This window comes from Bombina bombina, chromosome 1, assembly GCF_027579735.1.
Source record: "Bombina bombina isolate aBomBom1 chromosome 1, aBomBom1.pri, whole genome shotgun sequence".
NCBI lineage: Eukaryota > Metazoa > Chordata > Amphibia > Anura > Bombinatoridae > Bombina > Bombina bombina.
Genome location: NC_069499.1, coordinates 708,710,992 through 708,723,231, shown reverse-complemented (window position 1 = coordinate 708,723,231; position 12,240 = coordinate 708,710,992). Strand labels below are relative to the sequence as shown.

The 12,240-nt window shown below is 34.3% G+C and overlaps 1 protein-coding gene across 1 annotated transcript in view; it reads right to left on the bottom strand.

Moving 5' to 3' along the window:
- The window catches only part of FGF16 (fibroblast growth factor 16), a 54,868-nt gene extending 42,909 nt beyond the window's left edge, over nucleotides 1-11,959 (bottom strand). The window contains exon 1 of the mRNA XM_053691628.1: nucleotides 11,686-11,959. Within this exon, the coding sequence (XP_053547603.1) occupies nucleotides 11,686-11,959 (274 nt within the window). The remainder of the gene's footprint in view (nucleotides 1-11,685) is intronic.
- Nucleotides 11,960-12,240: the final 281 nt, after the last annotated feature.

Below are 12,240 nucleotides of genomic sequence, written 5' to 3'. Positions count from 1 at the left end.
ATACCATGAGAAAGAAGCAAAGTTGATCATAAAAGTAAATTTGGAACATCTTTTTTTTTTTTATTGTATGCTCTGTCATTGTCAAGAAATAAATAATGTAAAAATGTTTTTTTTTTTTGTAATATCATTACAAAGTTTTTAGTAGCCTATAATTGTATTTCAGTCTAACACATGTATTTGGGTTTTTGGGCTTCAGCTGTGTGCTGGCTACTTAGTCCATATACAAATTTGAAAATAAGGAAATGCATTACAGACTATCAGAATACAGTTAATAAAAGCAAACTGACAGGTTAAAAAAAAAAAAAATGTGATATGTTTTAAAATATGCTAAAGTAGGTTTCAGTTTTTGTCAGCTCAAATATATGTGGCCAGCTAGACTTTTTTTTGTCAACTTACATTAAACTCCAAAACTTTGTAGTATGCATTATTATGCAGTATTATTTACATGTTAAAATATTTTTTCTTATAAAAAAAATGTAAGTTAAAGCTGTTTATTTCGATTAGTAAACTAACATGAAGTACTTGTTTGGGCTATACTGGTGTATGGGGAAACAAGCTCACTGGTTGATAAGAAAAACTGTGACAGTTGGATTGGTTTACAGTGACATGTCCCACAAGCTTAAAGGGACACTCAAGTCAAAATTAAACTTTCATGGTTCAGATAGAGATACAATTTTAAACAACTTTTCAATTTACGTCCATCAACAAAATACCCACAGTATTTTTATATTTACACCTTTTGAGTCACCAGCTCCTACTGAGCATGTGCAAGAATTCTCAGACTATACATATATGCGTTTGTGATTGGCTGATGGCTGTCACATGATATAGGAGGAGTGGAAATAGACATTACTTTGAAATTTGTCAGAAGAAAAATCTACTCATTTGAAGTTCAGACTAAGTGCTATTGCATTGTCTTTTTATCCTGCATGTGTTGATTATGCAAATATACTATATTTACTGGTCCTCTAAAAACCCAGTACAGGAACATCCATTTTACAAAAAAACAAAAGTCTAATACATAAAAAATGTTCTCTTTTAGACAAACCAAAGGAAAACAAAACAAATGAATGTCTCTTTAACTGATCTCACTAGACGTTTTGCAGCACGTAAGTCGGATGGCAAGTTGCTACTAGTGTGTACATACACTTCCCAACATTTTCCAGAGGATTTCTGGGATGTGAGGGAACTAGTTGGCGTTGACCTGTAGGTGTTTTGTAGGTGGAGACACAATATGGGGTGGGGCCACTGGGAGGATGGCCAGAGTAGGGGGGGCAAAGCAAGGTCGGAGCTTGGGCAGTCCCTATAATTCTGGAAACTGGGACATTTGCCCTGAAAGTTAAACAGCGAGGAGGCACTGCAGGACGATGTTTCCAACCCATGACTAGCCTGGAATATGTGGTGCGGTAGGGACAGTGGAAGATAGAGTGTGAGGGAATATATATATATATTTTTTGTAAAAAATATATATTTATAGAACAAAAATTGTCAGTGTGTTTGTTTAAAGGGACAGTAAATATCAATAATGTTACTGTTTAAAAAGATAGATAATCCCTTTATTTACCATTCCCTAGTTTTGTATAACCAACACAGTTATAATAATATACTTTTTACCTCTGTAATTACCTTGTATCTAAGCCTCTGCAGACTGCCCCCTTATCAGACTTGCATTTCAGGCAAGAGTGCTGACTCTTAAATAACTCCACGTGCGTGAGCACAATGATATTTATATGAAACACATGAACTAACGCCCTCTAGCTGTGAAAAACGGTCAAATGCATTCAGATAAGAGGCAGCCTTCAAGGGCTTAGAAATTAGCATATGAGCCTATGAGTGTTTGCACTCGTTATCTGGACCATAGCTGTATTCAAGCCATAGTGCCATAATAAAATGCTCTAGCGTTTTTATATTGCTGATTTATATCCTCAAATGTTTATGAATAGGATCTACTTTTCTATCATTTTGACAGTGATGTATTAAACTGAAGACTTTGCAAATGTGCGGAAAATCAATGTTACTGTGACTGTAACAGTTAGATCATCACACTTTCAAAGCTAACCCTTATTTCACTTATCCAAAAAGGGAAATACTTTGAACAATACAATGAAACCACAGCGTAAAAACATAGAAAGCTCATGAATGTAAACTGCTGAAAATATATAACCTCTTCAGTGTTTTAAATGCCTATTGTTCAGAAATGAAAGAATCTATCAATAATGAATATTAGTCAAAGCTATATGCACAGTAACATAATTGTACTCACATGTCACAGATTGCTTATAACAGCTCCTGTCCTGAATAAAACCACTTTCATTTTTAACAGAGCATTCCTGTAAATGTCAATTTAAAATGAAACCGCTTTAAAAAACATGAAACCGATTCAGATTGTTTCATGATTCAGATAGAGGGCAGTGTTCTCCAGTGAACATTTTTAGCGGGTGCACCACCCAGCTGATTTTACAGACTACCCGATTTTAGCCAATAAAGTCAAAATTAAACTTGCAGGATTCAGATAGTGCATGTAATTTTTAGAAACTTTTAAATTCACTTATTTTTTCAAATGTGCTTTGTTCTCTTGGTATCCCTTGCTGAAAAAGAATGCACACATATCCTACAATAGTGGGTGCTAGCTGCTGATTGGTGCCTGCATAAATGTATCTTTTGTGATTGGTTAACTATTCAGCTATCTGCCAGTAGTACAATTATGTTCCTTCCGCAAAGGATATCAAGAGAATGAAGAAATGTTGATAAAAGAAGTAAATTGGAAAGTTGTTTAAAATAGTATGTTCTATCTGAATCATGAAAGGTTGGGGGTTTTCTGGCCATTTAAAAATGTTCAATTTTTATTGCACAAATTATCATTAAATACATTTATGTTAAAATATGCAATTAATTTGTGCTTTGCATAGCAGAAAATAGTATAATATTAGAAAACATTACACTGCCCAACCCGGCTACTTTATAATGCCACCCGACTGGCAACATTTAATGTGGAGAACACTGGAGCCTACCAATAATATATATAAAGGCTCAGGAATGTGTACGTGTCCGGACCAATATATGGCAGCAGTTTTATAAGAATGTTTTTTGTTATACACTGTGCAAACACTGCTGCCACCTAGTGTTCAAAAGAATAGATAAAGGAAGTGAATTGAAAACATTTTTAAAAAATGGTATGGTTTATCACAAAAACATTGAATGCTCTTTTGGAATCATGAGAGTTTAATTTTGACTTCCTTGTTCCTTTCATGCATTTCCTGTTTCTTTATCAATTTAAAGGGACAGTGTACACCACAACAAATATTGGCTACTTGAATAAAGCTTTTGATGTAGATAAAGTTTTTTACCAGCTAAAGCTGGTAAAAATGTTAACATTTTCTATAACGCATATCAAAAAGCATCATGCTATATATTTATTTATAGCTTTGTATGAACAAAGTTAAAGTGATGGTATAGTTTAGCTAACATGACATAGTTTGCAACATTTCAAAAAAAATTCCAGGGACACTTTGCAGCAGAGCAAGCAAGCGGGTTACTGGAGTATTTACTACCTACTGTTCAACTGCTCCGCCCACTCAGTTCTGCAATCAAAACACACCCATTTGAAAGTACAGATGGCCCTCGTTTTACAACGGTTCAATTTACACCGTTTCAGAATAACAACCTTTTTTTCCAGCCATGTGACTGCTATTGAAAATTATTGAGAAGCAGTGCATTTTTTAAAATAGCCAATAGGTGGAGCTGTCCACTTGTGTTGCAACAAAGCCAAGCAAGCTGAAATTAATCAGTTTATCCAAACCTGAGCTATTGAGCAGATTTCAAAGGAACAAGATCTTCCTGTCTATAAATCAGTCCAGATTGGAATGCCTAGAAAGAACTGTTTGAAGAAAAATGCAAGTGAAGTCTGTGTTGTGTGATCATTTTATTAGGTTTATAATGCTGTTTAGCAAATATTTTTGTTCATTTAATATAGTTTCATTATATATTATGTGTTGTGTGATTATTTTATTAGGTTTATAATGCTGTTTAACATTTAACGTCTTCATTTCAAAGCTTTAAAAATAATGTATTAGGTGTTACTTATGACAATTTTGAGAGGGGCCTGGAACCTAACTCCCTAACTTCCCATTGACTTACATTATAAACTGGGTTTCAATTTACAACAGTTTCGATTTACAACCATTCCTTCTGGAACCTAACCCCGGCGTAAACTGAGGGCTACCTGTAATAGTATAATTTAGACTTATCCATAGTTTATTACACATATTACAGCACCAAGCTCTTACACCTACCCAGTCTCTGGAACACATTCTGGGCATATGGTTATTTTTACAACACAGCATCAAAATTAGAAAGACAAATAATATGTGAACCCACTCAATAATAATAATATTCCATTAGGAATGAATTATATTTAAATAATACACTATATCTATTTATCATCTATCTATCTGTATATATGTATGTATGTATGTATGTGTGTATGTATATATATATATATATATGCGCAAACAACAAATATTGTGCAAAAGAGATTTTCAGGGACATTTCCAGGGAGAAAAAAAATCCAGGGACATACAACAAAATTCAGGGACTGTCCCTGGAAATCAGGGACTGTTGGCAACTATGACATGATTTTAGATAGGTAATACTTGTACACGTGTAGAGTTAACATTAGCTAGCTTTTATTCCCTTTAAATGAATGTTAAACGGTTAAATTCCGTTCCTTTAATAATTCTTTGTGCACTCTCCTCTGCCGGCCCACTGGAAAATGTGCTATACGGTTCACGTTAAGGCAAGCTGTATGGCATACATGGGAATTGGCCGAGCAGTGACAATTTCACCGAAAAAAATTGTAGTTTCCAGTGGGCTGGCATAGGAGAGTGCATGGAGAATTATTATCAGAATGGAATTTAACCGCTTGACCTACGCATAAAGGAAAAGGAAAAAAATAATAATAACAAGTATTACATACAGTATATGGAATCTTTTTAGCTAAAGTTTACCATCACCTTAAAATGACATTAAACCTCACATCATTTATATTATGCATATGCAAGAGCATTATTTTAACATGTTACATATTTGCATGTAAAAATGTTAAACCTGTTTAAATTGATTTTGAAACTAACAGTAAATATACAACTAGTCAATGTGATTGAATCTCATTGGTTGATAAGGAACATCCCCTCAGCTCTATTGGTTGTCAGTGACATGCACCACAGGCATAAGAACAGTATTAATTGTTTTGTAATGCTAGAACATCAATTGTTAAACCAATACTGTAATATACTCTAAAATGTTTTTTCAGTAAAAATAACTTTAATGCCCATTTGAGTTAGAGGTGTCTAAAATGATATTAAAGCATATGGGGAATGGGAAATAACTGATGCTCTTAAATACAAAAAGTGAATTACACAAATGGGCATATAGGATGTTGGGGCTGTATTTGCACACTATACTACATCAGTCAAGCATGTGCCCAGTGCAAACCTCTGTCTGGTAGGTATGCTTCCCGCACACTACACAGAGCATACTTACACACAGCTTCTATGTAAGTAAGAGAGAAACTCTATCACATGCTGTGCCAAACTTTTGTTAAAAATTGGCTAAAGCCGTTTGCAGAGTTCCTTGCAATACCACAGCCCCAGCAGCATATTATTGATATTAATGTCCATTTGGCTAATACAACATATGTTACACACAGAACAAGACTGTTAAAGGGAAAGTAAACATAATTGTACAATATATGCACAATTAATAAGCTTGTGGGTGACAATGTATAATGAAGTGTTTTAAAGGTAAGTAGCTGACTAAGCTGTCCACATACTGTTAACAAGGTTTACTGTTTCTTTAAAACAGAGCTTGGAAGACATTTAAAAGTGTCCAGAAACAATATTTATTTTAAAATAACTTTTTTTTACTGACCCTACTGCATGGCATAGAAAGGGGTGCAGGAGTCTATTTGCAGATTAATCTAAGGTAAGACTTTAAGGTGACTAAAGTGCAGACTGTCCTTTTAAATGTTCATCTTTTTAAAATTTAACACCATTTTTGTATATGTATTTATCTTTGTAACATAAAAAGTAGCTAAATGCTAGATTAAATTATGCATTCAATGCAAAGAATAGTATGCAATGCATCTATAAAGTAATTTATTTTTTAATAAAGTAATGAGCACTGCCATGTTGGAACCTAGGTTTTCCCCTTATTTATCTCTTCTGTTGAGGAAAATTAGGGACAGATATAAAACAGGTAATAAAAGAAAGTGTGCAAACAAGGCTCTGTGGAATATATGATTGTTAAAGTAACTATCTACTACGTTTTCCATAAAGCTTTATTTGCATACTCTCTTTTACTACCTGTTTTATATATGTCCCTAATTCTCCTCAGAAGAAGAAATCAATCGAAGGGAAAAATGTAGGATCCATCATGGCGACGCCCATGACTTGATAGATACTCAGTGGAACTAACAAAAACAACAATTGTCAAAGTTAAATTACATGAAAAGGGGACAAAATAAATAATAAAAGTATATTGCAAAGTAGTTTACTAAACATAATTAAACACTTTATTTTACAATCTCAAACTTTATAAATGGACATGAAACACAATTTTTTCCTTTTTATGATTCAGATACAGCATGCAATTAGAATCAACTTTCCAATTTACTTCTATTATCAAAATTTCTACGTTCTCTAGGTGTCCTTTGTTGAAAAAAGCTTGGGAGCGTGCACGTGTCTGGAGCACTATATGGCAGCAGTTTTGCAAGAATGTTATCCATTTACAAGAGTATTAGATGGCACTTTTTTCCGCCATGTAGTGTGCCAGACACTTAGATACCTCTTTAACAAAGAATAACAAGAGAACAAAACACATTTTATACTAGAAGTAAATTGAAAACTTTTTAAAAATAGTATGTTCTGTCTGAATAACAAAAGAAATGTTTGGGTTTCATGTCCCTTCCCTTTAAAGACCTTTTATTTTTCTGCTTGTCCCATGCTTCCTAGAGAGGCTGAAAAGCAAATTATGTAACCTAGGTTTTCAAAATGTTGCAAATGAAACAGCTGGTTTCGGCAATTTGCAGTATTCCAGAATACAGGTTGGGCATAACGTGCAAGACAATTGCTATTTTCAATGTATATCCTGACCAAAATGTCCCAGGAAGGTTAATTATAATATAGTAAATAAGATTTGAGTAGCAACAGGGCGCTGAACCCTGTTATGTTATTTTGAAGCAGGGACTTATGTTGGCTGATGCAAAACATAACGAAAAAATGTGCACCTGCAGAAAAAAAAAGGAATCTGGAAAAAAAATCTGACATTTCTTTAAAATGAGCACATTTGTTTAGCATTTTTGTTCTACTCAAGTGAAACCCAGAGGAGAGAGGTGATTTATATTAATTTCTATAATTAGTTTTGTATGTGGCACTGGCGGAATACGTTTCTTAGATGGTATGTGGGCTGGCATTGAAGGGGTTAACCCCTTGGCTACCAGAGAGGCCTGTTAGGCAAAAGTTAAAGATGAATGGAGCATCCTGTATTGTGACAGTCTGCAAAGGAAGAACACCTGTTTCCTTCTGGGTGGGAAGCACACTATGGGAGCATGGGAGAGGGTCACTCCGAATACACTGAGCAGAGGCACACCTGGAATATTTTCACTGGGAAATGATACTTAACTCTTTAGAAACTGGAAAAAAGTACATTTTTTAGCAGTGTGTACAGGGAAAATGGTCTATTCAAGGGAAGTCTTGTCTGCCTTGGTTTCTTGTGACTTTTGTTAAACCTATTGTGTGTTTGGTATGTTTATGTGTGTCTGTTTGTGTGTATGTGCTGTGTGTGTGTTTGTGAGTGGTGTGTGTGTGTGGTATGTTTATGTGTGTCTGTGTGTATGTGCTGTGTGTGTTTGTGAGGGGTGTGTGTGTGGTATGTTTATGTGTAACTGTGTGTGTGTTTGTGTGTATGTGCTGTGTGTGTTTGTGAGTGGTGTGTGTGTCTGTGTATGTGTTTTTGTGTGGATATTTTTGAATGCGTGGTGTGTTTGTGGTGGTGTGTATGTTTGTGTGAGTGTCTCTGTGTGTGTGGAGTGTGCGTCTTAATGTGTGCTGTGTGTGTCTATGTATATGAGTGGGTCTGTGTGCGTGCTGTGTTTGTGGTAGTGTGTATATTTGTGTATGTGTGTGTGTCTGTGATTGGGTCTGTGTGTGCGCTGTGGTGTGTTTGTGTGTATGTTTGCGTATGTGTGTGTGTGTTACTAGTTTTCTGTATATCTAAAGATGATGTGTGTACTTCCATTGTCAATCTAAAAGTCATGTTTTCTTCATATAATATGTATTGACTCATTTTGGGTAAAAAATGATTTTACATTATCAACAATAGATTAATTGGCAACTGCGGTTCATAAAATAAGTCTGGGTTGCCAAATTTGCTGCAATATCAAAATTCAACTATGATGTAGAACTAATGCAAGAATGCATGTGTATAAAAAATATATAGAATAATTGCTAATATAGAAGCCAGGGCTAAGATTCCAAACAGGGACACTGAACCCAATTTTTTTCTTTTGTGATTCAAATAGAGCATGCAATTTTAAGCAGCTTTCTAATTTACTCCTATTGTCAATTTTTCTTTGTTCTCTTGCTATCTTTATTTAAAAAAGAAGGCATCTAAGCTTTATTTTTTTGTTTAGAACTCTGGACAGCACTTTTTTATTGGTGGATGAATTTATCCACCAATCAGCAAAGACAACCCAGTTTGTTCACCAAAAATGGGCCGGCATCTAAACTTACATTCTTGCAATTCAAATAAAGATACCAAGAGAATGAAGAAAATTTGATAATAGGAGTGAATTAGAAAGTTGCTTAAAATTGCATGCTCTATCTGAATCATGGAAAAAAAAAATTGGGTTCAGTGTCCCTTTAACTTATTTGGTTTAGTTGATTTATAGTTCTGAGCACTATTTGTCTTGGGATTCATCATACACTTTCTAAATATCTGTGTACCATGCAGTGTTTTATAAAAAAGAAAGAAAGTGTATTATCTTTACAAGTTATACATTATTACCCATTTAAATGACAAAGTTGTTGAACCATTTGGCCAGAAACTGTCAAACAAATGACATAATTGCATTAAATAAATCTAGCTTAAAAGGAATGCTGTTTATTGCATATGTTTTTATTTAAATGTATATGTTTCAAACAAAAAGAGTTCTAAAAATACATTTAGTTTAGTTGTGTGAGTTATTTTTCCCCACACCCTTTCTAATTTAAATAGCAAACAGGTACTCTATTGCATACACATAATTTCTTGAAAGGTATAATTACTGTACATACTTTCAAAAATGAAACAATTTATATTTTCAAAGTAATATGCACTTAATATTAGACACAGCATGTGTTTGATGGGGAAAGTAGTATGTAGCAAAAAACACTAGGGTTTAAAGATATGAAAAAGTAAATGTATGATAAAAAATAAATATATAAGTATTTAGTAAAAAAATTGGAAAATACTGGAAGTAATTTAAAAACTGTTGTTACAAAAAAAATGTATTTTAAATCATTGTGCAATTAATATTATATATCATATCCTTTTCCAGACAAACAGGTTCTTGATACTAGTCTATACCAAAGCTGGAAATAATTGTATCAGCTTAGAGACCAATCAGAAATTTGGAGGCAGGAGCACAACTGTATGCACTATGCATGAATGTTAATATAGATATATGTATATAGAATCATTTTAAAAATAGCACAATTGGGTAAAACAAGACCCGGTCTATATAGCATATGTACATCAGCAAGATTGCTTTTTTATTATTATTATTTATTTATTTTTGCAAAGACCTTCAGAAACTAGATTCATCACAATTGTGTGCCACTTGAATGTGAAAATATTATTATAATTAATAATAGGATAATACTAAAAATACCTCAAACCCTATACTTTATACAGAGTATGGCACTTGTTCACTTGTTATGGGAATCAGCATTTTTGTTTAAGGGAATGTGTTGAAATTATTATTGCTGAATATGTTTTATTCTGATAATCACTTTCACTGCAAACTAATATTGTATAATATACAGGTTCCCATGCCATGTGTTTCTTATGTAAAATCGTTTGGAAAGTCATCTGGCACCTGCAAAACTCTCTGTATATATAGCAATTGTCCCTTAACCGTACATATGTATGGGGGGGGGGGGGGGACATCAATGTCCTGCTCTGGGATTTTTCATTGCGTTAAGTTTTCTCTCATCATATTGTGAATCTATATATTTCTGCTGCATTTTAGGTCATGTAGACAAGACACTTTTTAGATTGTTTAGCAATTACAAAGAGGGAAGTGCGCAAAATACAGTGGTACAGTGAGTAAGGAGGAATTCCAGTGAAATTGTACTTTAAATAGAGTACAAATGATTCAGTGAACGGGAAGCAAAGGGTTACAGTGGAAAAAATATGTTGGAAGAAAAATCGTTACAACATTTAGGTGACTAATATTTATGTTCATAAGATGGGCATTAGTTACTATTCAAAAGCCCTATTTGTATCTATTGATGACGGGTAGGCAGACCAGACAGATACATTATAGATAGATTAAATGGATGATTGATAGATAGATTAGATTAGATAGATGGATGATAGATAGATCTATAGATAGATAGATAGATAGAAAGAAAGATAGGTGATAGATAGATGACAGATTAGATAGATAGATACATAGATAGATTGATCGATACATAGATAGATAGATAGATGGATGACAGATTAGATAGATAGATACATAGATAGATAGATAGATAGATAGATAGATAGATAGATAGATAGATAGATAGAAACATATTTTGGGCTTCGGAACTACTGACAAAATCCCATGACCTTAAAACTACTAGCTAACACCCTAACATGCCCTCTTTCACACTCAACATAAGTGATAATCTCCCACAATCTCAAAAACCCTTCCAAAAACAAACAAAAAACTAAAACAGCATAATTCTGCAAAGACAATAAAAAATACATTTGGATCCTTCTTGTTCCCTCTACGTCAATTACTAACAGATGATAGACAGATAGATAGGCAGACAATTACATAAATAGATATAGACAGACATAGAAATCCATTTTACAGTGGAAGTTGTTGAAGCAACTAAGTCAAGCTAACAATCTACTATCATATAAAGTAATTAATAATTTCCCTGGGCTATATATATATATATAAGCTAAACCGTGACAATGATCAAGAAACGTGTTGGACAAGAGTTAGATTGCATTCGCTATAAATTGAGCAGGATCCACAAGCACCGGGTAGTTTGTCTGCATTTACTAACAGATGTCACAAACACAACAAAAACACGTGATACCTCGGGAACAAGCGCTCAGTTCTAAACCCAAAGCTTTGTAATCACAGCAATAATTAAATATAACTCTATAAAGCCTGGTTCATATTACTACAGGATCTAGCTGTCAAGATGAACCCTTAACCATTCATTAGCAGAGGGCTGAGCAAGGTAAGTGCCACCTGCTTACTGAGAGCAAAACCATCTGAATCCAACAAAAAGTTTCTCACAAACCTACCTATAGTTTCTATAGCAGAATGCAAACTTCAGTAAAAAAAATGACTTGATATTCTGCTTAGAACCGAAAACATTACAGCATATCACACAAACAAGAGAAATAGCCAGGTGTCCTTACCGAACCTGCTGTGGTCTTGTCTAGTTCCATGCACGGTGCCATTGGCGAAGATCTCCAGATGGAACCCTGTCCTGCAGTAGAGTTGTCTCCTTCTCAGGATACCTTTCAGATGTGCAAAATCAGTTGGAGATCCTCTCTGCAGCCTCCCCTCTATCTGCCCCAGTCTCTCATTCAGAAAGCCAGGAGAGTCAGCTAAAGCCACATTCCCAACAGAGGAGGAAAATCCATGGAGATCTAAATCCAATGAAGACACGAAGCCACCAACTTCAGCCATGACAACAGAATGGCAAAGATGTGGTTAATATCAGATTTGTTTTTTTAATTAAAAAAATTATATATATATCAAAACGTGTAGTATGTTAGTTGTAGAAAGAAATCAAATGATGAATTTGCTGTTGATGTCCATCAACTTGTCTATGTGTCTGTGTTGCAGCAGTCCCCTCTGTGTCCCTGTGTCCACCGGTGACCTTGTTCTCATGCAGAGTTGCAGACTTCTGCCTCTTCATTAATCTGTTCTTGCTTTTCATAGCTGGGTCTGTCTAGTTAAGAGATGAA